The sequence below is a fragment of the Microcebus murinus genome, chromosome 5 (assembly GCF_040939455.1).
Source record: "Microcebus murinus isolate Inina chromosome 5, M.murinus_Inina_mat1.0, whole genome shotgun sequence".
NCBI classification, from domain to species: Eukaryota; Metazoa; Chordata; class Mammalia; order Primates; family Cheirogaleidae; genus Microcebus; species Microcebus murinus.
In genome coordinates this window covers 108,462,429-108,489,929 of record NC_134108.1, presented here as the reverse complement: position 1 = coordinate 108,489,929, position 27,501 = coordinate 108,462,429, and the positions used below count along the sequence as shown (strand labels likewise).

At 51.0% G+C, this 27,501-nt stretch overlaps 1 protein-coding gene and 1 pseudogene across 2 annotated transcripts; one reads left to right on the top strand and one right to left on the bottom strand.

Annotated features, from left to right (window-relative positions):
• Window positions 1–224: 224 nt before the first annotated feature.
• DEF6 (DEF6 guanine nucleotide exchange factor) lies at window positions 225–26,478 on the top strand. 2 transcript variants are annotated; one of them, XM_076003416.1, is made up of 11 exons: window positions 225–373; window positions 9,829–9,969; window positions 10,614–10,799; window positions 12,377–12,421; window positions 12,707–12,853; window positions 17,918–18,026; window positions 18,140–18,438; window positions 20,688–20,854; window positions 20,969–21,167; window positions 25,604–25,694; window positions 25,894–26,478. In XM_076003416.1, the coding sequence occupies exons 1-11, from the start codon at window positions 278–280 to the stop codon at window positions 26,115–26,117; spliced, it is 1,704 nt and encodes a 567-aa protein (XP_075859531.1). In that variant the 5' UTR covers window positions 225–277; the 3' UTR covers window positions 26,118–26,478. The 2 variants fall into 2 exon arrangements, with proteins under 2 accessions (XP_075859531.1, XP_075859530.1); XM_076003415.1 differs by having other exon boundaries at window positions 12,377–12,622.
• LOC105861398 (nucleotide triphosphate diphosphatase NUDT15 pseudogene) lies at window positions 23,585–24,085 on the bottom strand (annotated as a pseudogene).
• Window positions 26,479–27,501: the final 1,023 nt, after the last annotated feature.

The window sequence follows — 27,501 nt, the reverse complement described above, 5'->3', positions numbered from 1 at the left end:
GGCTTCTGAAAGGAGCTCACACGCCCAGGGAGCCAGGCAAATACAGAACGGGGGCTCTGGCTCTCAGGGAGCTGGTCCCCAGGTCCCGTGCTGGGAGTGGGCACCGAGCACTGCAAGAGCAGCAGGCCAGGCTCCTGCGAACACAGGGCGCCAAAGCGAGCAGGCAGGTGGAGCTCTCGCTCCGCCACGGCCCCTCTGCGGTCTCTGCAGCCGTTTGCATTTCCTGAAACCGGATCTTAGTGTCAGAGCCGCCCCCGGCCGGGCGGGCGCCTCAGCCATGGCCCTGCGCAAGGAGCTGCTCAAGTCTATCTGGTACGCCTTTACTGCGCTGGACGTGGAGAAGAGTGGCAAGGTCTCCAAGTCCCAGCTCAAGGTGAGGGGCACCCGGGGCCCAAGGGAGGCTGGCAGACGTACACACCAGCCCCTGCCGCCTGGGAGCCAGGCGTGACCACCATGCTACTCCAGGGCGCCCAGGCATCCAGCGGCCCAGCCTGGGGTGAGGGACCAGCACTGGTAACCCAGCTAACAGCCTGGTGGAGGCTGCCGCCCACCATGCAGAGGCCCTACTGGAGTGTGTGCAGCTCCCTTGGCCAGAACCGGGCTCCCCAGCTGTGTGGAGGGTGGGGGCATCATGGGGCTCTGAGGGCCATGAGCCAGGCCACATCCCAGACTCCATGTGATGAGCACACACATCTCCCCGGAGTCATGCTTGGGCATGCAGCCTGCTCCTTCTTGCCTCTTCCTCCTGACTTGCGAGACAGACAGTTAGCCACTGCTTGTTGCTCACTTCCTCTGGAGCTGAGAGAGGCATGCAGGGCCTCCCCGACCCCTGAGCCAGTCTGGCCCACTGAACTTCCCCCCCCACCCCCCACCCCGATGGTGCAGAGCTGGGAGGGCAAGGACTAAGGACCGAATTATACTGCTGTGCAGCTCACCAGCCCCCTCCACCCACAAACACCTGGTTGGGAAACTTAGCTTAGACCTGGAGACCTCAGGTGAGGGGCGCCTGGAATCTGAGCCCAGTAAAAGCCCCATCAGTGACTGTCTTCTGTCATCTGGCCTAAACAATTCCTGGGAAGCCAGGTCTTTCCCTCTTCCTCCAGTCCTCAGTGCTGCCTTCCCTACCCTTGCTAGGGAGGAAGCAAGGCCCTAGGCTGCTAGAACCAGGGAGCACTGGCGGAAAGGAGCAAGGTAGGCCTCAGTTCTCCGGAACCTGGGGGTTCATCCATTCACTCCGCAAATATCTGAGTGCCCCACAAGGGGCTCTATGCCCGGGATGAGGCTAGGCCCTAGATTCCTGGTGTCACCTCTGCCCCACCCCCACAAAGGAGGGGTACAGTCTCAAGGAAATCTCCAATCTTAAACCTCCACCTCTCTCTGGAAACCTGAGAGAGATGAATGGGACAGAATAGGTATTCTGTCCCACCCCCATCTCAAACCCCCACTTTGCTGAACTTGGACCTGATGAACTTGGATATCCCACCCAAACTGGTCCTATGTTATAATCTGTCCCTTAGCTGGATTTAGAGTAACTAATAAATGATTTTTCACTCTCCCATGGAGAGCCCACTACCACCTTTTGTCACTTGGAGAGTACCTCGCAGCAGTCAGGTTCTTCCTTATATACTACTTAAATCCCTTATGTTGCAGATCATGTCATCTAGTTGGGTTCTCAGTATAGGTGGGAGAAATGCTGATCACCCAGAGTCCATCACTTCAGACTATGTGCCCGACACCCCCCTCCTACCCTGTCCCTTTAATATTTTGCCAGGACAATACCAGCCCCCATGGCGTGTTGCTTCCAAGGTACCGTTTTCCACCTCTCCGTTACCTGTGGCTCCTGAGGTGCCTCCAGGCTCTCTGTGCTCCTCATGTGGCAGTGGGGAGGCTACAGCCTTCACGTGGCCCCCCTTTTCCTGGTGCCACCAACTGATGAGGCCTCCTAACTTAAGCCTCTGTCTAGGCCTCTAACTGGGCCGATAGTCTCCCACGTCCACAGGTTGAGTGTTTCTGGGAAGATTCCATGGAGAGCTTGCATACTTTGTACCACATCACAATTCAAATTGAGGCCAGCAACGTCTCTGGTCACACAGGATCAATGGTAGATTTCACCCCTACTTGACATAAAACTTGTCCACTCTGGAAACCAGAGCTAACAGTGGGAGTCTCAGGGGCCAAGTGGAGGTAGGGCAGGCATGGCAGAGCTCCTGCCACGGGAGAGAAGGAGGGAGCAGCAGTTCTCCCCCAGGCCCACAGTGGGGGATGCTGGAATGGGAGGAAGTGGTGATAGTGTTGGGGGCGGGGATCCCAGAAAGTCAAAGGAGTAATAGAGAAGTGGTCAAAAGACAGCAGATGAGAGAGATATACAAGCAAGGCCCACCCCTTCCCCTGAAAAGACTTAGGGACAAGAGAAATGATCTTGGGGCTAGCCTGTTCTTACTGAAACTGTCCTTGGTTGGAACCAGGCAGGAAACCTGCACCAGCCCAGGGCAAGCTATGCCTGTGTGTGACAGTTGCTGCTTCTGCCCTGATGTGTTGGTGGTGGGGCTGCCACTGCTGTCCTGGGCAAACCCAGGATGAGGCCAGAGGGAGGAAGAAGAGCAGCAAGTCCTCCGAGAAAAGCCCATGGAGTCAGGATTATTTTCCTTGCACAACAGAAGGCTTGAGCAGGGTACAAATGTGTGTGTTCCTCTCTTTGAATTCTTGTAGAAAGCACAGTGGCTTTCATCCAGTTGGGTTGAGAACAGTGAAAATAGACCAATAGGAATGACATTTCTGCCCAGGATGGATTTAGGTTGAACACAAAACCTCCTAGGAGTTGAGGGCTGTGAGTTTTTGCTGGGTCCTCAGAACCTCCTCTAAAAAACCATAGGAGTGGCCAGGCGCGGTGGCTCACGCCTGTAATCCTAGCACTCTGGGAGATCAAGGTGGGAGGATCGCTTGAGCTCAGGAGTTCAAGACCAGCCTGAGCAAGAGTGAGACCCTGTCTCTACTAAAAATAGAAAAATTAGCCAGGTGTGGTGGCGTGTACCTGTAGTCCCAGCTACTCAGGAGGCTGAGGCTAAAGGATCGCTTGAGCTTACGAGTTTGAGGTTGCTGTGAGCTATGATGATGACACTGTACTCTACCCAAGGGTGACAGAGTGAGACAGTATCTCAAAAAAAAACAAAAAACAAAAAACTATAGGAATGAGCAGCCACCCTGACAGAGGGCTGTAGAGAGGGGAGCCCTTGGGGCTGATGGGCTTCCTAATGGCCACACCCTCTTCCCCAGGGGAGCAGCTTTGATTTTAGGCCTAGTGGAGGATCCGCTGAGAATTTGGCCTCCTCCCTCCTGACTACCAGGTAGCAGGGGTGGGGTAGGGGGTGTAGATGGGGTAGCATGTCTCTGGCATGGCGAGGAGTTAGGGGCAGCAGGCCTAGTACTTCCCCTTGACTGGCAGGAGCTGGGGGGAGGAAGGGAGGATGTGCAGGCGCCCCTCCGGCTGCTGAGCCCCCAGCTGACACTCTAGGCAGTCTGGGCCCAGGGAGAGTCTCTGAGCTTCAGGCTCTGCCTCCTCTGGAGAGGGACAGCAGCCTTCCCCTTAACGGAGGAAAAGGTAAGAACAGCTCCAGTCCAGCTTCGCCCTGCCCCCCGTGTGCTGCTCTCCTGGGCTAGGATGTGGGCATGGGGGAGGACGATTTAATGGTGTGCGGAGCGCACTTGACTCAGAGCCACGTAGGCTTGGCTCTACACTGCTCCCCAGCTGGCTGGCCTCGACCAAGTCACTGCCCACTTTTGAGCCTCTAGTTTCTCATCTACAAACCGAGAGTGTTGAGCTGGGGCTCACCAAGCCACCCCGCCAGCCTACGAAAAGACCTCAGATGCTATTACCGTCCATCAAGTAGGTGAAACTGGCCCTTGATGCAACCTCTCCTTTCCCTTTTCTGGGCCTATATCTTTTCTTTGATGCCCACACGCAACCCCTCCAGCCCCTTCTTGTTTTCAGCAGGGTACACAACTAATCCAGAGATTCCCACCTTTTAAAATTCCCCGTGCTGCTCTGTGATTGTAGTTATGCTTTAGTGCCCAGTAGAATACACTCAGTAACTCTTAAAAGGATCTGTGTCTTTGAAAAGGATCGTTTGGCACCTAGATTCATTTAAAGACCATAGTCCAGTTAGAGGGAGAGAGTATTCATTCTTTGTGAAATCATTGCTTGGTGCTTTTCTGGGTGCCCAAACCCCCATATCTGCATCTACTCCCTTGGTCAGCCAGGGGTTGAGGATCCTAAAGGCTGGATATTACAGAACCAGTCCCTACTGATGTATTATTATTTTTTTTGAGATAGGATCTCACCTTGTTGCCCAGGTATGAGGACAGTGGCATGATCATAGCACACTGCAACCTCAAACTCCTGCCTCAGCCTCCCTAGTAGATGGGACTACAGGTGCGCTCCACTATGCCAGCTAATTTTTATATTTATTTTGTAGAGACAGGCCTCTCACTATGTTGCTCTGGCTGGTCTCGAACTCCTGGCCTCAATTGATCCTTCCACCTGAGCCTCCTAAAGTGCTGGGATTCTAGGTCTGAGCCACCATGTCCACCTCCTACTGACTTACTCTTGTGAACATGGACATGACACCTGCCCTGATCCCCACACCTGAGTTTTTAGAGGACTCTAAGTCCCCAGACGAGAGGTACTCCCCTACGTGCCTGCAGAAGTAAGGGCCTTTCAAAGGTCAGAGGCTGCTGACCCAAAGGTCAGGGGCTGCCTGGGTGGGTGTGGGAGACTGTGGAAACCTCTCCGAGGGAGCCCTAATGGCAGCTCATGAAAAATACAGACACCTGGACCCCACCCCTGGAAACTCTGAGTCAGTAGGTCGGGGCGGGGCAGGCGTATTTCAGTTTCATCAGCTCCTCAGTGATTCTGCTGTTCAGCCAGGGCCAGCGCAGTGTGCAGATCAAGAGCAGGACTTTGGAACCTGACCTTGGGGAAGACTTCATCTTTCTGAGCCTGATTTCCTCCTCTGTAAAACAAGGATAATGAGAGTCCCTGCCTGCAGGGCCGAGGGTTGATTGAGATCTGCCAGGGAGCTCCTGCTCAGCTCCTCCACCCCTGCCATTTCCTCTCCAGCATGAGTCCTCCCCTAGGCACACCCTCTCTCCACCCACAGCCCTACCCGCACCCAGGCACAGGAAGCCTGGCAGTCTGAGGTCTGCCTCTCCTCTCTGGGGAGAAGCCCTGAGCCCTGAGCCCTGGAGCCCTTAAGTCCTCCCTGTCCTCGAATCTGACAGCCCGCGCGCTAGGGCCAGTCTCTGTCCCAGGCTCTTCAGAGTCCAGTGGCAAAAGGTGCAGGTGAGGAAAATGGGCTCAGTAGGTCTTAGAGGACATGTGGGCGAGGGAACCAAGGAGGGGGCGGCTCAAGTGCCCGTGGGCTGCTGTGTGGCAGGTTCCAGCCTGGGTGGGAGCGGGCTTCCTGCGGGATCGCCGCGAATTCCCTTTTTAGAGACATGAAACCTAATCCTCGTGAGGTAAATGTGCTCAGAGACATCAACCATGTCTGCCTCGTTTTTGTATTTTTTCTGCTTCTTCTCATGAGGTATTTAAGTCCATTCAACAGATGAACATCCATATGTGCCAGGCCCAGCGACACAGCAGTGAGCAAAACACAAAAATCTCCACCCTTGTGCTGACGTGCTGGTCCCAGGAGACAGATGATAAACTCAACAAAACGTATAGTGTGGCGGGAGGTGATACAGGACATGAAGGAAAATAAGCAGAAGTGGGGATGGGGAGTGTGGTGGGGGGGGTTGGGTTATAGAGTTCAATAAAGCTATCCGGGCAAGGTGGTGGCGCCTGTAGCCCCAGCTGCTCGGGAAGCTGAGGTGGGAGGATCACTTGGCCCTGCAGTGCGTGACTGGCCTGAGCGATATAGCAAGACCCCTCTCTAAATAAAAAATGAAGTGATCAGGGAGCCCTCCCTAAGAAGATGACATCTAAATAAAACTGGGAAGGAGGAGAAGGTGGGAGCCGTGAGGTGACCTGGGAGAGGAACTTTCCATGCTGCAGGAACAGGTGCAAAGGCCCTGAGGCAGAAGTATGGCCGGCCTGTTGTAGGAACACCAGGGAGGCCAGAGTGCCTGGAGAGATGTGAACAAGAGGCATGAGGTGAGAGAAGGCACAGCAGGCCAGGTCACATGGGACTGGAGGCCTCCGGAAGGACTCGAGCTTTTACTTTGAACATGATGGGAAACCACTGGAGCATTTAAGTTAGACTTGAGGACTCAGTGGGAAACATTCAGTGTCGGGGGACATTATACTGATCCCTGGAGTCGAGGTTGGGATTAGAGTCCTTACTGCTCCAAAGAATGTAGAACACCCAGAAATGCTCACACAAACAGTAGATAGCAAAAGAATATTATGACAGTGCAATTTAATAACAGGGCAAATTAATCACAGTAGTTAAGGGCGCTCTGTTTTTTATCTCTATTGTTTTAAAATTTTGTCATAAAGACAACATATGCTCCTGGTTTAAAAAAATCAGGATGCAGAAGACTATTATGTTAAAGAAAAAATTTATTATGAAAGTAAACCATGTTACTGGTTAAAAGATTTCAAAAAGTAGAGAAGAATATAATGTTAAAGAAGATGGAGTTTCTCTCCTACCCTCCACCCTTCACCCTAGGGGGGGGATCACTGTTGACAGTTTGCTGAATCTTCTGGGTTCTTTCTATGTACAAGTAAACACGCTAGGTCAAACCATATGAAATTTCTGACACTTGATCATTTTGACCTACTAAAATACCAGTTTCATATTCAACCTAATCTTTGCACACATGTTTGTTTTACAAACATTTCATTATGCAGCTTGCTTTTTTCACATGCCAGTACAGTATGCATATCTTTCCATGTCTGTTCATACGACATAATAATAATGATAGCTCACAACTTCTATTAAGCAATGCATTAGGCAACAGGTACTATGCCTTAGCACACGCTCCTCACTCAAAACAGTGCTTTGAAACAGGGCCATCATTATCCTCACAGAGGAAGAGACTAAAGTGTTGGAGGATTAAATCATTTGCTCATGAGCACACAAGTAGCAGAAGTAAAATCTAACTACACATAATGGTCCATGACACGGTGTATCTGTCCCCTATTGAAGGAGCCTCAGGTACCCAGTTCTTCATATTATAAAACAATGCTTCAGTGAACATTCTTGTACATGTGGTTCTATTCTCTTGAGCATTTTAGGTTGGATGATTAGAAATTCTGGGGCACAGGTCATGCCCAATTTTAAGTTTGATAGACTCTTGCTCTTCAGCAAGACTACCAATTCATACCTCACCCATAGGATGGTAGTGTCCCCAGTTCTCCACAACCGCCACGGTACTTGATACTATGTGTCCTTTGCATCTGTGTCAATTTGACAGTTAAAAAGCAGCAATTCTCCTACAGGAAGGAAACTAACATTTTCTCTGTGCAGACCTGAGTCTGGCATTCCATACGTGTCATCTCACTCCATCCTCACGCCTCTCCATCGCAGGGTTTAGCCCTTGTTTTTTTTGTTTTGAGACAGAGTCTCGCTTTGTTGCCCAGGCTAGAGTGAGTGCCCTGGCGTCAGCCTAGCTCACAGCAACCTCAAATTCCTAGGCTCAAGCAATCCTGCTGCCTCGGCCTCCCGAGTAGCTGGGACTACAGGCATGCGCCACCATGCCCGGCTAATTTTTTCTATATATATTAGTTGGCCAATTAATTTCTTTCTATTTATGGTAGAGACGGGGTCTCGCTCTTGCTCAGGCTGGTTTCAAACTTCTGACCTCGAGCAATCCACCCGCCTCGGCCTCCCAGAGTGCTAGGATTACAGGCGTGAGCCACCGCGCCCGGCCTAGCCCTTGTTTTATTGACAACAAATTGAGGCTCAGAGAGGTGAAGGGGTTTATCCAAGACCCCTCAACTAGAAAGAGAAGGTCCCTGGCCTTCCCTTCGCTTGAGTGTAGCCATCTGGCTGGGGCATGCAGGAAGCTTCCTCAAAGACGCACTTTAAGAGGCTTGAAGATAAGGACATGGATAGTTGGAGAAGAGACAGCAGATGGGTATGTGTAAGGCTCTTAGAACGCCTGTCACTTCAGAAGTGGCCAGGGGATGTTCGCCATTATTTTCTTGAGTCAGTCGCCCTGGATTTTAAGTGCTGGGCATTGAGCCAGCGGCACCCCTTCGAGTGAGATTGGTATCCTGTGACCATAGATGTGTCAGGCAAGACTTTTCTAGATACAAAAGTAATAGAAACCAAACAGCTTAAGGGAGAGGGCATTTATTGGCTCATATAACCAAAACTCCAGGGGAGGCTGCCCAGAGGGAAATGGGACAATAAGGAAACACAGAGCCCTTAGTTGGGCCCATAACTTCTCACTTTGCCGAGGAGAACCCGAAGCCCAGGAGAACACTGGGGGAAAGTCTCGATTCTTTTTCCCCCTCCTCTCCTTGTCTGCAGAAAAAGGACACTGATACCTAATGAAGCAGTTAAGATTATGGTCCCCTGGGTTTGAATCCCAGCTCTGCCGGCCATAACCTAGAGTGAGAAGGAGTATAAAATGGGGACATGAGCAGTGTTATGGGAGTTCCCTGAGCGAGACGCTGCTGGCTCCTGCCTCCAAGGACCTGATTCCAAGGTGGACTGCGGCAGTAGAGGAAGCTCTCAAATACAGCATTTATTGATTGCATTTGGTGTGCAGAAGAGGACATACGTGCTAAAGGACAGAAAGATTAACGGGGACCTTGTCTCCAAGGTTCACAATCCAGTTGCGGGGAGAGGCTCAGCGTCCGTATTCTGATAGCGGGCAGCCTTTGGAGCCAGGCACAGCTAGCTCCAACCTTAGCTCAGCCGTTTGCTGTCAGAGTCTCCATGCCTCCATGTCTTCATATGAAAAGCAGGAGTAATAACATCTGTGTATCAAGGTGGTTGTGAAGACTAGAAATGGGGTATAAAAAGCACCTCAAACAGTGGCTGCCAGATAGTGTGCATAGGGACTACTTTTAATCATTCACAGTGTCCGAGATATGTCTATAACAAAATTACTGCAAGGTGACTTTATTTTCGCCAGATCTCCTTGTTCAAACACCTTGTCCTAATATCACGGATTTGCTTGTTTCCCCTGCACACAATCACGACCACTATCTCCTCCAAGCCTTGCCCTCCCCATATCACGGACCAGCTTCCATAGCACGTCTCTGAGCCCTCTCCGGCTCCCTTCGGTCTTCGAGGGGCCCTTGCCAGAGCAGACACACGTGGGTGCTGCACACTGTAGCCTGAACATCGAGTCTTCGATGGAAACTATGATAAATGTAGGGCTTCTGCCCTGGGTCTGCAGACTGCCCCCCTGCAGACAGCCAGCATGGTGGGAAGCACTCGGGATTCGGAGTCTGACAGAGCTGGGTTTGAATCCCGGGTTCTTGCTCACTGTGGGTACTTGGGCAAGTTACTGAGTCCTTTGAGCCTCGGTCTCCTTGTCTGTAGAAGGAGGACACCGATACCTAATGAAGTATTAATAGTTAAGATTATGTTTGCCTGGGTTTGAATCCCAGCTAGGCCAGCTATAACCCTGAGTGAGAAAACTGAGAGTTTTTTCATGTATAAAGTGGGGATATGAATAGTTGTTACGGGAGTTAAGCGATGATGTGTGAAGTGCTTAGGTCAGTGCTTGGCACACAGCATATAAGTTTTAGTTAATACCGGACTGAGCAGTATGTGCAGAGAACTCAGGCAGGATGGGGGATGGGCAGGGGGCTGGGCTCAGTTTCGGTTGGGGTGCAGGAAGGCAGACTGCCACTCTTCTCTGTCTCAGGTGCTATCGCACAACCTGTACACAGTCCTGCACATCCCCCATGACCCTGTGGCCCTGGAGGAGCACTTCCGAGATGATGACGACGGCCCCGTGTCCAGCCAGGGCTACATGCCCTACCTCAACAAGTACATCCTGGACAAGGTGGGGCCCAACTTATGGGGGCACCTCTGACCTCTCCCTGCTTCCTCAGCCTGGCCGGCACCCTAACACCTTGCCACAGCAACTCTTCCCCCCAGTAAACTCCCACTCCTATGCGCTCTGTCCCTCTCTGCTCTCCCATCTCCACCCTCACATCCCAGCCACCTGTGTCCTCCTTGTCCCTCTCAACTCACCCTCAATGTCCCTCATCTCTGCCCTGTCTCTATCCTTCCCATAACCTTCCACCCCACCCCTGCTTAGGCCACCTCTAGCTTCCATCTATAACCTTTACGAAGGGCTCTCCATTTCCCCCATAGTGTCCCCCCAGCTCCTCCCGCCTGTCACTGTCTGCCCAGGTTCTTCTTGGCTGTCAATTCTTTGCTGGGCTTCCCCACCTTTCTGCCCTGGGCTGAGGGTCTGGAGTTTCTCTGTTGTCAGGGGACTTCAGTAGGGGTGTGTGTGTTGAGGTGGTGAAGTGGTTGGAACCAGCTAGTTACCTGGTAATCGGCTCAGGGATTCCTTGAGTTAGAGCCTTGGACTTGGCAGGGCGGGAAGCAGGGGCACAGACAACCCAGGACAGCCAGCTGGAGCCTAGTTGGGTGGTAGAGCAGGGACGGGCGGCTGACTGACTTGCAGGCCTGGGGCAGGTGGAGGAGGGGGCTTTTGTTAAAGAGCACTTTGATGAGCTGTGCTGGACCCTGACGGCCAAGAAGAACTATCGGGCAGATAGCAACGGGAACAGCATGCTCTCCAATCAGGATGCCTTCCGCCTCTGGTGCCTCTTCAACTTCCTGTCTGAGGACAAGTACCCTCTGATCATGGTTCCTGATGAGGTGAGGGTGATGGCAGCCCCAGGGACTGAGTCACTTGGGGCCAGGCCTCAGCGAAACCATGAAGGAGCCAAATCACCTTCTGTGCTTTCCCACATCCCCTTTCTTCACTGTCTCCCCGTGCTCATACCTGTCCTCACCCAGCTGTAGCCAGATGCCTAGAAGTGCCCATATCAGAGCAACTGCGCCTCCTTCCAGGAAAACTGAAATGATATTTCCATTAGGGTTCTGCTGGCACTCACAGTAGCAAAATGATCTGCAAATTCTGTTCCACAGAGGTGTAAATGTCTGACACATTACTGAGCATTTTAAAATGAGAAGATTTAAGATCAAATGGTGGGGTTTAGGCACTGCAGCACTCTAGGAGGGGTGCTTTATAAAAGGAAGGGAGACCTTCCTGAGAAAGGATGCTACTCTAGGTGGGCAACCAAGCCTGGTCCTGGTCCCAGATTTTCCCTTTCTGTCTTCTTTCTTCTGGAGAGCCAGGGCAGACTCAGCCCAGGGCCGAGAGAGAGGGCATCCTGGGACAAGAGGCCAGGAGTCCGGCCTCTACCTCCTAAATCTCGGGGAAGCCAGGGGCCACTTTCCTGTCTGCCTGCGCTCTCCTTCTTTCCCTGCTTCTCTCCCAGCCCATTCGGCCTTTAAACCCTTTAGTCCTCTTGGTGGCTCTCGAGGTGCCAGAGTGAACTTAGGCCTTTAAAGTGTACAGAGAGGGGGCCTCTGTGCTTGCAAGGAGTCCTAGCATGTCTAACTCTACTTAGCTTTCTCCTTGCTTCTGTTTGTGGGACAGCGAACCACCAGCTGAGGTCCAGTAGTCCCCAGAAAGTCCTAAAGAGAGTTTCCCAAGGAGCCCCTGGGGCGGGTGAGGGGATGTGGTTGCCCTTGTCAGATCCCTGCCAGTTAGGGCAAGTGGCCTCTCAGAGGCCAGGAGGCCACTTGCTTCTGTGATCAACATACAGTGAGAACACACTGCAGCAGGATGTACCCCAACCACCACTTCCGGTTCCTCTGTAACAGGTTTCCTGTCCCTGCCCTGCTTAACCCCACCCCAAATCCCCTTACCCTCCCACAAGGGAAGGATCCCCAGGGCTGGGGCTTGGAGGCTTGGACTGAGGACCTAAATGTGATTCGGGAGACCCAGATAGAGTTCTGGCTGCCCCCAACTTGCTGTGTGTGCCTTAGAGCAAGTCACTTCCCCCTTCGGGCCTTGGTTTTGTCATATGCAGAGTGAGGCTCTTGGACGGTAGATCCCTTGCACCCCCTTGACACTTTCTATGATCCACTGCCTCTGCCCAGCCCCCAGCTCTCAGCTCCCACCTTTACCCTGCCCTCAATTTAAGGCAGGAAGGAGTGGGACTGCAGGTTGGGGAGGAGGAGAGAATTCCCAAGTTAGGGCTGGGGCTCCAGGATCCCCTCCTAAACCTCTACCCTGATCTCCACCAGCCTTTGGTCCTCTGGCCCCTCCAACCCTCTGTCCCTGGTCCCTCTGCCCAGGCTCTGGGAGCCAGATTGGAGCGCCCCCTGGTGTTGGTGCTGGCAACACTGCCTGCTGCAGTTACCAAGCCTTCCTTCACCCCCAGGTGGAATACCTGCTGAAGAAGGTGCTCAGCAGCATGAGCTTGGAGGTGAGCTTGGGTGAGCTGGAGGAGCTGCTGGCCCAAGAGGCCCAGGAGGCCCAGGCAGCCCAGACCTCTGGGGGCCTCAGCGTCTGGCAGTTCCTGGAGCTCTTCAACTCAGGCCGCTGTCTGCGGGGCGTGGGGCGGGACACCCTCAGCATGGCCATCCACGAGGTCTACCAGGAGCTCATCCAAGATGTCCTAAAGCAGGTCAGCCAGGCTGGGAACTAGGGGAGGAGCACAGGAGGGTTGAGGGGACACCGGTGTCGCCTCTGACTTTACTCTGGCCGCCAGGGCTACCTGTGGAAGCGAGGGCACCTGCGCCGGAACTGGGCGGAACGCTGGTTCCAGCTGCAGCCCAGCTGCCTCTGCTACTTTGGGAGCGAAGAGTGCAAGGAGAAAAGAGGCACTATCCCGCTGGACGCACACTGCTGTGTAGAGGTGAGGGGGCAGGGGAAGGGGTGGAGCACCCAGAGGGCCCCTGGGGTGACGGAAGACAAGGAGGTCAGAAGGTGAATGGAGAAAATCCACAGTGACACAATTTCTGCTTAGATTAGTGCAACCCAAATATATCTGGGTGCCTCAAGGCCATTCTCATCCAGGTCAGCACTTTAAAAATGCCAAAACTGCAATTCAAATCCCAAAGTCATTGGTGAATAATATGGATTTTGCTAAAGATTTCAGAGGAGATGGCTTATGTCCACACTATACAGCCAATTTTTCTAAACATTCTTTTTTTTTTTTTTTTTTTTTTTGAGACAGAGTCTCACTTTGTTGCCCAGGCTAGAGTGAGTGCCATGGCGTCAGCCTCGCTCACAGCAACCTCAATCTCCTGGGCTACAGCGATCCTCCTGCCTCAGCCTCCCGAGTAGCTGGGACTACAGGCATGCGCCACCATGCCCGGCCAATTTTTTTTTTTTTTGTATATATATTTTTAGTTGGTCAATTAATTTCTTTCTATTTTTGGTAGAGACGGGGTCTCGCTCAGGCTGGTTTCGAACTCCTGACCTTGAGCTATCCGCCCGCCTCGGCCTCCCAAAGTGCTAGGATTACAGGCGTGAGCCACCACGCCCGGCTAAACATTCTTTTTAAAGGTCTTTCTCCTTTACTCAAATTTCTTTCCCTTTGGCAGGTCTATACCTCCCTATTCTCCATCCACACCCCTCTCCTCTCCCTCTTCCTCTCCCTCTTCCCTTGGCTCTGCTCATTATTATTTTAGAGGCTTAAACAACGTTTGAGATAGTAGTTAAAATATATATAAATGACAAGAAACTTGCCATTTTAACCATTTTAAGTGTACAATTCAGTGACATTAAACACAGTCACCAAAAAAATTTTCTTTTTGAGACAGAGTCTCACTTGGTTGCCACGCTAGTGTGCAATGGCATCATCATAGCTCACGACAACCTCAAACTCCTGGGCTCAAACAATCCTCCTGCCTCAGCCTCCCAAGTAGCTGGTACTTCAGGCATGCACCACTGAACCTGGCTAATTTTTCCATTTTTTGTAGCGATAGGGTCTTGCTCAGGCTGGTCTTGAACTCCTGACCTCAAGTGATCTTCCTGCCTCAGCCTCCCAGAATGCGAGGATTACAGGTGTGAGCCACCATGCTCTGCCTTTAGCTCATTTTTTTAAATTGGATTATTTGGTTTTTTGCTATTCAGTTGTTTGAGCTCTTTATATATATTCTCGTTATTAATCCCTTGACAGATGGATAGTTTGCAAATATATTCCCCTATTTTATGGGTAGTCTCTTCACTTTGTTGATTGTTTCCTTTGCTGTGCAGAAGCTTTTTAGCTTGATGTGATCCCTAATGACTGTTTTTGCTTTGGTTGCTTGTGCTTTTGAGGTCTTACGTGAAATATCTCTGCCCAGATCAATGTACTGGAGTGTTTCCCCAATGTTTTCTTCTAGTAGTTTCATAGTTTCAGGTCTTAGATTTAAACTTTTAATTCATTTTGATTTGATTTTTGTATATCAGGAGAGCTAGGGGTCTAGTTTCATTCTTCTGCATATGGATTATCCAGTTTTCCCAGCATCATTTATTGAGGAGATTGTCCATTCTCCACTATATGTTCTTGGCCCCTTTTGTCAAAAATGAATTGGCTGTGGGCCGGTACAGTGGCTCACACTTGTAGCTCTAGCACTCTGGGAGGCTGAGGTGGGAGGGTCACTCAAGGTCAGGAGTTCAAGACCAGCCTGAGCAAGAGGGAGACACCATCTCTACTAAAAATAGAAAGAAATTAATTGGCCAACTAAAATATATACATATATATATAATTAGCCGGGCATGGTGGCGTGTGCCTATAGTCCCAGCTACTCGGGAGGCTGAGGCAGGAGGATCGCTTGAGCCTGGGAGTTTGAGGTTACTGTGAGCTAGGCTGATGCCACAGCACTCTAGCCCAGACAACAGAGTGAAACTCTGTCTCAAAAAAAAAAAAAAAAAAAAAAAAAAAAAAAAAGAGTTGGCTGTGGGTTTATATCTGGGTTTTCTGTTCTGTTCCATTGGACTATGTGTCTGTTTTTATACCAGTACCATGATGATTTGGTTATTATAGCTTTGTAGCATTTTTAAGTCTAGTAATGTGATGCCTTCAGCTTTGTTCTTTTTGCACAGGATTGCTTTGGCTTTGGGATCTCTTGTGGTTCCATACAAAGTTTAGGATTTTTTTTTTCTATTTCTATGAAGAATGTCATTGGTATTTTGAGAGGGATTGCATTGAATCTGTAAATTGCTTTGGTAGTATTGTCATTTTTAACAATATTAATTCTTCCAATCCATGAGAATAGAATATGTTTCCATTTTTGTGTGTTTTCTTTAATTTCTTTCATCAGTATTTTATAGTTTTCTTTGTATAAATCTTCCACTTCTTTGGTTAAATTGCTTCCTAGGTATCTTATATTCTTTGCAGCTATGGTAAATGTGATTGCTTTCTTGATTCTTTTCTAAATTGTTTGCTGTTGGCGTATATAAATGCTACTGATTTTTGTATCGACCAGCTTTACTGAATTTATCAGTTCTAACAGTTTCTTGATGAAGTCTTAAGGTTTTCATAAGTATAAGATCATATCATTTGTGAACAAGGCTAATTTGACCTCTTCCTTTCCGATGTATATGCCCTTTATTCTTTCTCTTGTCTCATTGCTCTGGCCAGGGCTTCCAGTATGGTTGAATAAAAGTGGTGACAGTAATCCTAGCACTCTAGGAGGCCGAGGTGGGCGGATTGCTCGAGGTCAGGAGTTCGAAACCAGCCTGAGCAAGAGTGAGACCCCGTCTCTAATATAAATAGAAAGAAATTAATTGGCCAACTAATATATATAGAAAAAATTAGCCGGGCATGGTGGTGCATGCCTGTAGTCCCAGCTACTTGGGAGGCTGAGGCAGGAGGATTGCTTGAGCCCAGGAGTTTGAGGTTGCTGTGAGCTAGGCTGATGCCATGGCACTCACGTTAGCCTAGGCAACAAAGCAAGACTCTTGTCTCAAAAAAATAAAATAAAATAAAATAAAGTGGTGACAGTCGGCATCTTTGCCTTGTTCCAGATCTTAAAGGAAAGGCTTTCAATTTTTCCCCATTGAGTATGATGTTAGCTGTGGGATTGTCATATATGGCTTTTATTATTTTGAGGTATGGTCCTTCTATATCCAGTTTGTTGAGGGTTTTTGTCCTAAAGGGACACTGAATTTTTATCAAATGTTTTTTCAGCATCTATTGAAATGATCATATGGTTTTTGTTCTTGGTTCTATTAATGTGATATATTACATTTATTGATTTGCATATGTTGAACCATCCTTGCATGCCTGAGATGAATCCCACTTGATCATGGTGAATGAGCTACATTCACAATATTGTGTAACTATCACCACTATCTATTTCCAAAACTTTCTCATCACCCCAAATAGAAACTGTACCCACTAAGTAATAACTCCTCATTCTACCTTCTCCGCCCCACCCCCATCCCTGGTAAACTCTATTCTGCTTTCTATTTCTATGAATTTGCCTATTCTAGGTATCTTATATAAGTGGAATCATACAATATTTGGTTTTTTGTATCTGGCTTTTTTCACTTAGCACAATGTTTTAAAGTCTCATCTATTTGTAGAATGTATCAAAATTGCATTCTTTCATAAGGCCGAATAATATTCCATTGTATGGATATACTACATTTTGTCAATCCATCTGTTCATCTGTTGATGGACATTTGGGTTGTTTCCACCTTTTTGCTATTATGAATAATGCTGCTATGAACGTCCATGTACCAGTTTCCGTGTGGACATGTGTTTCTCTTGGGTACATACATACCTAGGAGTAGAACTGCTGGATCATATGGTAACTAACTTTTTAAGGAACCACCTAACTTTTACTCAGTGGCTATACCATTTTACATTCTCACTAGCCACATTTGAGGATTTCATTTCTCCACATCCTTGCCAACACTTATTTTACATTTTAAATTATTACAGCCATCCTAGGCTCTGTCCATTTTTGTCACTTAACATGTTGCTGTGGAAAGAACACAATTTAGGCAGAAGTCTCAACTTCACCAGTAACAGGCAGTGTGAGGTGGACAAGGTACTGGACTTCTTGGAGCCTCAGTTTCTTCCTCTTTAAAGTGGAGTTAATAATGCCTGCCTGGCAAAGGTATAGGAGGAGAGAAGAAAATGATACATATGAGACACTAGTACAGACTCTAGAACATAAGAAGCTCATAGGTGGTAACTATTATTTTCCACAGAATAAGCTTAGTGGAGGCAGAGATTTGGTCTGTCAGAACACCTCAGTATTCCAAAGCCCTGGAACAATGAGTGGCACTCAGTAGGTACTCCAAAAATATATGTGGAATGAATGAATGAACTTTCTCAGCAAGCAAGGCTATGTGGGAGTGAGTAGTCATGGACAGTGAGGACCCTGTCACTGGAAGTGTTCAAGCACAATCTATCTGCATAAACACTCATGTGGAGGCCAGGCGCAGTGCCTCATGCCTGTAATCCTAGCACTCTGGGAGGCCAAGGCGGGAGGATCGTTTGCGCTCAGGAGTTCGAGACCAGCATGAGCAAGAGCGAGACCCCATCTCTACTATAAATAGAAAGAAATTAGCCAAACAACTAAAAACAGAAAAAATTAGCCGGGCATGGTGGCGCATACCTGTAGTCCCAGCTACTCGGGAGGCTGAGGCAGGAGGATCGCTTGAGCCTAGGAGTTTGAGGTTGCTGTGAGCTAGGCTGACGCCACGGCACTCACTCTAGCCTGGGCAACAGACAGAGTGAGACTCTGTCTCAAAAAAAAAAAAAAAAAAAAAAAAGCAAAGGCTACAGCGTTGCGGGACACAGGTACCCCATAACTAACCTTCCAAATCGGGCCGCACAGGCTCCTGGCAGAATGGGAGGAGTCCTCAGGCGAGATGGCCAGCAGGAGGGATGGGGGCTTACACTGCAGCACCGCTCGGGCAGGTGAGACCCTGACCCCTGTGAAGCCAGCCTGGCTGGGCCACCTGTCTCTCCCAGGTGCTGCCGGACCGCGACGGAAAGCGCTGCATGTTCTGCGTGAAGACGGCCACCCGCACGTATGAGATGAGCGCCTCGGACACGCGCCAGCGCCAGGAGTGGACGGCTGGTGAGCGCCCGCTGGGAGGCCTGGGTCTGGCTGGGCCTCCGGCGCCTCACCTGTGCAAAGGGGGTGACGATCCTTCCCCCAGCGACCCGCCTGACCCGCCCCCGCTCCCGCAGCCATTCAGATGGCGATCCGGCTGCGGGCCGAGGGGAAGACGTCGCTGCACAAGGACCTGAAGCAGAAGCGGCGCGAGCAGCGCGAGCAGCGGGAGCGGCGCCGGGCGGCCAAGGAGGAGGAGCTGCTGCGCCTGCAGCAGCTGCAGGAGGAGAAGGAGCGGAAGCTGCAGGAGCTGGAGCTGCTGCAGGAGGCGCAGCGGCAGGCCGAGCGGCTGCTGCAGGAGGAGGAGGAGCGGCGCCGCAGCCAGCACCGGGAGCTGCAGCAGGCGCTGGAGGGCCAGCTGCGCGCGGCCGAGCAGGTGGGCGGGGCGGGGCTGCCGGGGCGGGGCTGCCGGGGGCCGAGCAGGTGGGCGGGGCGGGGCTGCCGGGGGCGGGACTGCGCGCGGCCAGGCAGGGGGGCGGGGCGGGGCTGCCGGGGCGGGGCTGCCGGGGGCCGAGCAGGTGGGCGGGGCGGGGCTGCCGGGGGCGGGACTGCGCGCGGCCAGGCAGGGGGGCGGGGCGGGGCTGCCGGGGCGGGGCTGCCGGGGGCCGAGCAGGTGGGCGGGGCGGGGCTGCCGGGGGCGGGACTGCGCGCGGCCAGGCAGGGGGGCGGGGCGGGGCTGCCGGGGCGGGGCTGCCGGGGGCCGAGCAGGTGGGCGGGGCGGGGCTGCCGGGGGCGGGACTGCGCGCGGCCAGGCAGGGGGGCGGGGCGGGGCTGCCGGGGCGGGGCTGCCGGGGGCCGAGCAGGTGGGCGGGGCGGGGCTGCCGGGGGCGGGACTGCGCGCGGCCAGGCAGGGGGGCGGGGCGGGGCTGCCGGGGGCGGAGCTGCGCGGGCCGAGCAGGTGGGCGGGCCGGGGCGCCGGGGCGGGGCTGCCGGGGGCGGGACTGCGCGCGGCCAGGCAGGTGGGCGGGGCGGCGCTGCCGGGGGCGGGGCTGCGCGGGCCGAGCAGGTGGGCGGGGCGGGGCGCCGGGGCGGGGCTGCGCGGGCCGAGCAGGTGGGCGGGGCGGGGCTGCCGGGGCGGGGCTGCCGGGGGCCGAGCAGGTGGGCGGGGCGGAGCTGCCGGGGGCGGGACTGCGCGCGGCCAGGCAGGTGGGCGGGGCGGGGCTGCCGGGGGCGGGGCGGGGCGCGGCCAGGCAGGGGGGCGGGGCGGGGCTGCCGGGGGCGGGGCTGCGCGGGCCGAGCAGGTGGGCGGGGCGGGGCTGCGGGGGGCGGGGCTGCGCGGCCAGGCAGGGGGGCGGGGCGGGGCTGCGGGGGGCGGGGCTGCGCGGCCAGAACCCTGGGGCGAGCGGGAGGGATGCCGGGCGGGCCCTGTGGCTCAGCAAGGGGTGTGCGGGCGAGAACCTGGCGGAGCGACGGCTGGAGCCGAGGGATGGTGTGGGTCGGGGCAGGTTCGGAGACCTGGGCTTGGGAGCGGAGTTTAGGGCCGAAGGAGTCGCTAAAGAAAGTGCGATTGGGAATTTCTTTTTTTTTTTTTTTTTTTGAGACAGAGTCTCACTCTGTTGCCCAGGCTAGAGTGAGTGCCGTGGCGTCAGCCTAGCTCACAGCAACCTCAAACTCCTGGGCTCAAGCGATCCTCCTGCCTCAGCCTCCCGAGTGGCTGGGACTACAGGCATGTGCCACCATGCCCGGCTAATTTTTTCTATATATTTTTAGTTGGCCAATTAATTTCTTTCTATTTATAGTAGAGACGGGGTCTCGCTCTTGCTCAGGCTGGTTTCGAACTCCTGACCTCGAGCAATCCGCCCGCCTCAGCCTCACGACTAGCTGGGACTACAAGTGTGAGCCACCGCGCCCGCCCGTCCTTGATGGGGAATTATTAATAGTTTGGACCAAGGTTGGGCTAAACTGAGACTGAGTTTCCCATGAAACCAGCCTGGGGAAGGTAGGATGGGAGGTAGGCAGGACGCACGCGGAGGCGGACTAAGTGTGCAGAGGCAATTAGATTTGGGATTTAAGAGATCTGGATCTGGAGTCCGAAACGCGTGGATGCAGCCCTGCCAGCTCTGCCTCTTAGGAGCCCTGTGATCTCGGCCACGTTACTTAGACTCGTCAGTAAAACGTTGATACGAATAGAACTTTGCTCGTAGAGGCAGGGTAGGGATTAATTAAGACAACACTTGTAAAGTGTTCAATAACTTTTAGTTGCAATGATTATAATCACATCCTTCCTAGCACCAGCCATAATTATAACATATTGTATCATTATATATAACAATTATTAAAGCTGGTGCTAGGAAGGAGGTGATATATACTATAAAATTAAAATATATTTTAATGTATTCTTTAATTATAATGTAATATATGTTAATTATGTATTATACTTTACAATTATTATTCTGGCTGGTGTTAGGAAGGGAGTAACTGAGCCCCTGTGCCCCATGTAACAGCCGTTCACAGACCATTACCCGGCCCAGTCGGGCTCTCAGAAAGGGGTCAGATCAGGAACCCCTGACATGAAGGAGTTCCTAGGCCCTCGCCCCCAGGTAGCTCAGCTGACCAGCCCTGGGGGATGGCAACATACCTGCCCCCTCCCCGCCACGTCCCATCGACCTGGCTCTGCCCCAATAGGCGCGGGCCTCCATGCAGGCGGAGATGGAGCTGAAGAGGGAGGAGGCCGCCCGACAGCAGCAGCGCATCAGGGAGCTGGAGGAGATGCAGCAGCGGTTGCAGGAGGCCCTGCACCTGGAGGTGAAAGCGCGGCGGGATGAGGAGGCCGTGCGCCTCGCCCAGACCAGGTAGGCCTGAGGAACCCAGCAGGTTCTCCTGCCAATCCCCCACCCCACCCTCCCGCTCGCCGAGCACCTGCCGGGTGCCGCGGCACGGGAGACAGCGCAGTGCACGCCCGGCAGACTGCTGGAGGAGGAGGAGGAGAAGCTGAAGCAGCTGATGCGGCTGAAGGAGGAGCAGGAGCGCTACATCGAGCGCGCGCAGCAGGAGAAGGAAGAGCTGCAGCAGGAGATGGCGCAGCAGAGCCGCTCCCTGCAGCAGGCCCAGCAGCAGCTGGAGGAGGTGCGGCACAACCGGCAGAGGGCCGACGAGGACGTGGAGGTGAGGCCCGCGGGGACAGGACGGGGACTGGTCAGGATGAGCCTGTCGAGGCGCGAGGCGCGGGCCCGGAGCCAGGCTGCCCTCCCTCACACCCTGTTGTGTGACCTTGCGCAAATTGCCTAACCTCTCTAGTTGTTGGGCTTTTTTCTTTTTCTTTTCTTTTTTTAGACAGGGTCTCACTCTGTTGCCCGGGCTAGAGAGCCGTGGTGTCAGCCCAGCTCACAGCAACCTCAAACTCCTGGGCTCAAGCGATCCTCCTGCCTCAGCCTCCCGAGGAGCTGGGACTACAGGCATGCACCACCATGCCCGGCTAATGTTTTCTATGTATTTTTAGTCAGCCAATTAATTTCTTTCTATTTTTTTTGGTAGAGACGGGGTCTCGCTCTTGCTCAGGCTGGTTTCGAACTCCTGAGCGATCCTCCCGCTTCGGCCTCCCAGAGTTCTAGGATTACAGGCGTGAGCCACCGCGCCAGGCCCCTCTCTGAGTTTTTAAGTCTCATATCTGGGCAAGGAAACTGGTAATAGCATTGTTACGAAGATTGAACGAGATAATACATGATATTTGGTATGTAGTAAGTGCTGAAGCAATATTTACTGCTATTTTTGTTAACATTATTATTAATCTAGGTAAAACTTTCTCCTACTCTTCCAAGCCCCCTTTTTTAATTTTAATTTTTGAAAAAATTTTTTTGAAAAAATTTAAAAAATATTAATCTGGGTTTTGGGTTGGTTGGTTGGTTGGTTTTGAGACAGAGTCTCTCTCTGTTGCCTGGCTACAGTGCAGTGGTGTCAGCCTAGCTCACTGTAATCTCAAACTCCTGGGCTCAAGTGATTCTCTTGCCTCAGCCTCCCAAGTAGCTGGAACAATAGACACTCCCTATAGTCTGGCTAATTTTTCTATTTTTAGTAGAGACGGGTCTTGCTCTTGTTCAGATTGGTCTCAAACTCCTGAGCTCAAGCAATCCTCCTGCCTTGGCCTCCCAGAGCACTAGGATTATAGGCATGAGCCACTTAGCCTGGTCAGAATTTTTGTTAATCATTTAAAAATAACAAAAACCCAATACATGTTGACATAAATAATTTTTTTGAAACATAACTATTTTTCTAAAACAAAAAATATTCATTAGTGAGAAGAATGGCATTGCTTTACATTTTTGTAAATCTCTTTAATGTCTGATTTCATGGAAGACAGCTAGATCCTGCTATCTGCTCTGCATTCAGTATGTTACAATATCACTCATCAGATAGCCTCTGAAAAACTCTGTACACTCATGAAAGAATGAAAGTGACAAACATAAATGACATCTTAGTATTATAAAAATAGCTTTGACCTTGAGTACCCTTGAAAGGCTCTTGAGGAACCCCCCCCCCCCAGACCACACTTTGAGAACCGGTGCTCTAGTCTGATCGCCTCATTTTACATAATAAGGACACTGGACATCAGAAATCCAAAAGCGGCCAGGTGCGGTGGTGGCTCACACCTGTAATCCTAGCACTCTGGGAGGCCGAGGCAGGCGGATCATTTGAGCTCAGGAGTTGGAAACCAGCCTGAGCAAGAGGGAGACCCCGTCTCTACTAAAAGTAGAAAGAAAGTAATTGGCCAACTAAAAATATATAGAAAAAAATTAGCCGGGCATAGTGGCGCATGCATATAGTCCCAGCTACTCAGGAGGCTGAGGCAGAAGGATTGCTTGAGTCCAGGAGTTTGAGGTTGCTGTGAGCTAGGCTGACACCACGGCACTCCAGCCTGGGCAACTAGTGAGACTCTGTCTCAAAAATAAATAAATAAATAAAAATAAAAAAGAAATCCAAAATCACGTGGCCTGCTAATGGTATGATGCAGATTAGATGGTTTGTCTCACTGCTCTTGGCTTAGGTTCTCAATGAGCAACCTGGGAAATAGACCCCAATGGCCTGTCCTATTCCCTCTAGTTGCAAAGACTGACACAATATATTACCCTCACCCTAATTTTTTTGAATAAAAGAGATGAGGTAAATCAATAAGCACGATAAATGCTGCAGCATACTGTGTTTAAGTTTGAATTACAATATTTGAATTAGGGTTTGCATTTGAACTGAAACGCTAAGGCAAGTTCTATTGTCCCTACTCTATGCAAGGTGGTAATGACAAACTAACCGCACAGTAAATATCATAGATGAATATGGAAATCAGATTAACCGCCATGTCACTATTTATCTCATATATTCTCTGTCTGAAATACAATTGAATGACATTTCAGAAAAATATTCTCAATTACTGGCTGAAAGAGTGGTGGGTATATTAAGAGACTGCAAATAAATTGGCAATTGTAAGGAACATTTTAGATAAAATGGAATTGTTCTTAACAGTGGACAATTTTCATTCCCTAACTAGACTTCATTTTTATCTTAAAAAATCAAGAAATGTTCTTGGTCACCTAGAGATGATTTCCTTTGTATCCTACCAGATGGATCAAATCTTCTTTAAATGGATCATAGCCTCGTTCCTTTAAACAACATAGTACCCAGAATAGCTGGTCTAGTGGAAAACCTTCTTCCTAAGGAACTCACTCCCAACTTTCATTTTTTTCAGCCCCTACATTCTTTGGTTCTGAATCATGAATCACATCCACCCCTTCTTTCTTTAACATAGTGACATAATAGTAATTCTCTTTCTCAACAAAAGAATTCACAACCGAGGCAAAGCTAACATTTTTCAGGTGAAGAGCTGCTTCTTCCCAGATTTCCCTTTGAGAACATTCTCCCCAGCTCTCACTGAACTCCAAATGATCCCCAGAAAGTTGGAAACTGCTGGCTCCAAATGACCCTTTCTTCTTGCCCAGGAGGACACAAGGATGCCTGCCTCCGGCCACCACCACTCCTATTCCAACTCCCGGCCATTGCCCCACCACCGCTCTGCGCTGGCTGTCAAAGCACATGGGAGGATATATATATATATATATATATATATATGTTCAGAGACAGGGTCTCACTCTGTTGCCCAGGCTGAAGTGCATTCATAGCTCACTGCGTCTTGAACTCCTGGGCTTAAGTGATCCTCCTGCCTCAGCCTCCTAAGTAGCTGGGACTACAGGTGTGGGCCACCACACCTGACTCAATCCCCTATCTTGCTATCCCTTTACTTTCACTCTACTCCTTGGAGCCTGAATCATAGAAGAGGGTTTTTCTTTTTCATTTTTGATGTTTTATTTGTATTAATATTGATAATTTTATTTTGCTTTGTTGGCTTATGTAGTCATTGTAAAAAATTCAAACACAGGCCAGACACGGTGGCTCACACCTGTAATCCTAGCACTCTGGGAGGCCGAGGCGGGCGGATGGCTCCAGGTCAGGAGTTTGAAACCAGCCTGAGCGAGACCCTGTCTCTACTAAAAAAAATTGAAAGAAACTAATTGACCAACTAAAAATATATATACAAAAAATTAGCCTGGCATGGTGGCACATGCCTGTAGTCCCAGCTACTTGGGAGGCTGAGGCAGGAGGATCGCTTGAGCCTAGGAGATTGAGGTTGCTGTGAGCTAGGCTGACGCCATGGCACTCACCCTAGCCTGGGCAACAAAGTGAGACTCTGTCTCAAAAAAAAAAAAAAAAAAATTCAAACACAGAAATACGTAACATAGAAAGGGAAAGTTCCTCTACAATTCCCCCACCCCAGAGCTAATCACTCTGTGAAAGCTGAGCAGAGGTTCTTGCATTATGTCTTGGAGAGATGCTGTTGTCCAGAGGTTTAGAGCTCAATGTATGTTTCTGGGCAACTCATTTAACCTCTTTTGAACTTGTTTGTTGTTTTTTTTTTTGTTTTTTTTTTTTGAAACAGAGTCTCACTTTGTTGCCCAGGCCTGAGTGAGTGCTGTGGCATCAGCCTAGCTCACAGCAACCTCAATCTCCTGGGCTCAAGCAATCCTCCTGCCTCAGCCTCCCGAGTAGCTGGGACTACAGGCAAGCACCACCATGCCCGGCTAATTTTTTCTATATATTTTTAGTTGGCCAATTAATTTCTTTCTATTTTTAGTAGAGATGGGGTCTCGCTCTTGCTCAGACTGATTTTGAACTCCTGACCTTTAGCAATCTTCCCGCCTCGGCCTCCCAGAGAGCTAGGATTACAGGCGTGAGCCACCGCGCCCGGCCTTGTTTGTTGTTAATTTCTGCTCTGTAAGTTAAATAAGATAATAAATATGCTTAACACATCTTAGCTGCTCAATAAATAGAAACTATCATTATGATTTTTTTTACTGTTTGGGGGTCCACAAGTCCCCTAAAATTATTGGAGGTAAATTCTGTTCACCTATATAAGTCTTTATGAACATACATGGATTTTTCTGAGGAACTGATCAGTAGCCTTGCTCAGATTTTAAGGGGTCTGTGATTCTGAAAAAATCAAGACCCCCTGCCATAACTGGTGGTTCTGACCCACTCCCCCGGCCCTGCCCCCACAGGCTGCCCAGCGGAAGTTGCGCCAGGCCAGCACCAATGTGAAACACTGGAACGTCCAGATGAACCGACTCATGCATCCGATTGAGCCTGGGGGTGAGAAGGGGTAGACTCTGGAGCTTTCTCTGGAGTTGGAAGGGAGAAGGGAGGGAGCAAGGGACACCTCCAGGTCTCCAGGGCCAGCACAGGTAGGACTGAAAGTCAGTAGTTCTCTCCCCAAGGGCTGAGGCAAGGCCCCTTATCTCTCCTCCTCCCTGCACAACTTCCTCCTCACTTCCTGTGTTCTCTCTGCCAGATAAGCGTCCCACCACCAGCAGCTCCTTCACAGGCTTCCAGCCCCCTCTGCTTGCCCGCCGTGACTCCTCCCTAAAGCGCCTGACCCGCTGGGGGTCCCAGGGCAGCAGGACCTCCTCGCCCACCGGCAGTGAGCAGCAGAAGTCCCTCAATGGAGGGGATGAGGCTCCAGTCCTGGCTTCCACCCCTCAGGAAGATAAACTGGATCCAGCACCAGAAAATTAGCCTCTCCTAGCCCCTTGTTCCTCCCAATGTTGTGTCCACCAGGACCTAGCCACAGCTGGCCTGTGGGTGACACCAGCCCTGCTAGGAGAGGGCGCTGAGGTCCTGCCGCCAGGGGCCCGGGCCCTCCAAACATAACACAGTCCAGGATGGAACCTCATTCATCTTTCACACCAGCCCCAAGCCCCAGACTGTGGAGGCTGGCTGGGATGTTGATCCTCGAGAACTTGGCCCCTTGCTTTAGCCCAAAGGACCTGATGACTTGGGCTGGGAAAGAGAGTAAGCAAACAAGCCAGGGGCCTCCTGCCTCCAGGCTGCCACCAGATTGTGGAGGCACATTTCCAAATAAAAACTGCTGTTGGAATGAACTGTTGGCTCAGGTCTGTCCATCTCTCCTGCCCTTGGGTCCAGTTATGGGTTCCAAGGCAGGAAGGGATACTGGCGTGGTTAGGAATGCAGACCCTGGAGCTAGACTGCCTGGCTTCTAAGCCTGGCTCTGCTGCTTACTGACTGATTGCCTTTGGTCAAGTTTCTTCGCCTCTGTGTGTTTTAGTTCCCATGTTGGCAAAATAGAGATAATAACTGTATCTCCTTTATAGGGTTATGTGAGGATTGAGTGTTTGGCACATGAGTGAGCACTGCTATAATCAATCAAGAGTGGTTTTTTCTTTTCTTTTTTCTTTTTTTTTTCCAGTTGGCCAATTAATTTCTTTCTATTTTTTAGTAGAGGTGGAGTCTCGCTCTTGATCAGGCTGGTTTTAAACTCCTGACCTTGAGCACTCCACCCACCTTGGCCTCCCAGAGTGCTAGGATTACAGGCATGAGCCACCATGCCTGGCCCAAGAGTGTTTTTTGAGCATCTACTCTAGGCCTTGCAATTTCCCAGGTTATTTAATTCTCATGAGAATCCTAAGAGCTGAATATTTCTATTGTCATTTTTTTTTGAGACAGAGTCTCACTCTGTTGCCCGGGCTAGAGTGCTGTGGCATCAGCCTAGCTCACAGCAACCTCAAACTATTGGGCTCAAGCAATCCTCCTGCCTCAGCCTCCCAAGTAGCTGGGACTACAGCCATGTGCCACTATGCCCAGCCAATTTTTTCTATATATTTTTAGTTGGCCAATTAATTTCTTTCTATTTTTCGTAGAGATGGGGTCTCGCTCTTGCTCAGGCTGGTCTCGAACTCCTTATTTCGAGTGATCCTCCCGCCTCAGCCTCCCAGAGTGCCAGGATTACAGGCGTGAGCCACCGCACCCAGCCTCTATTGTCATTTTACAGATGGACAAATTAAGGCTCAGGGAGATTAGGTAACTTGTTCATAGCCTTTCAAACTTGCTTTTCTCCCCGTGTTCTCTGCCTCACTGACCTTGTTACTCAAGGCAGACATCT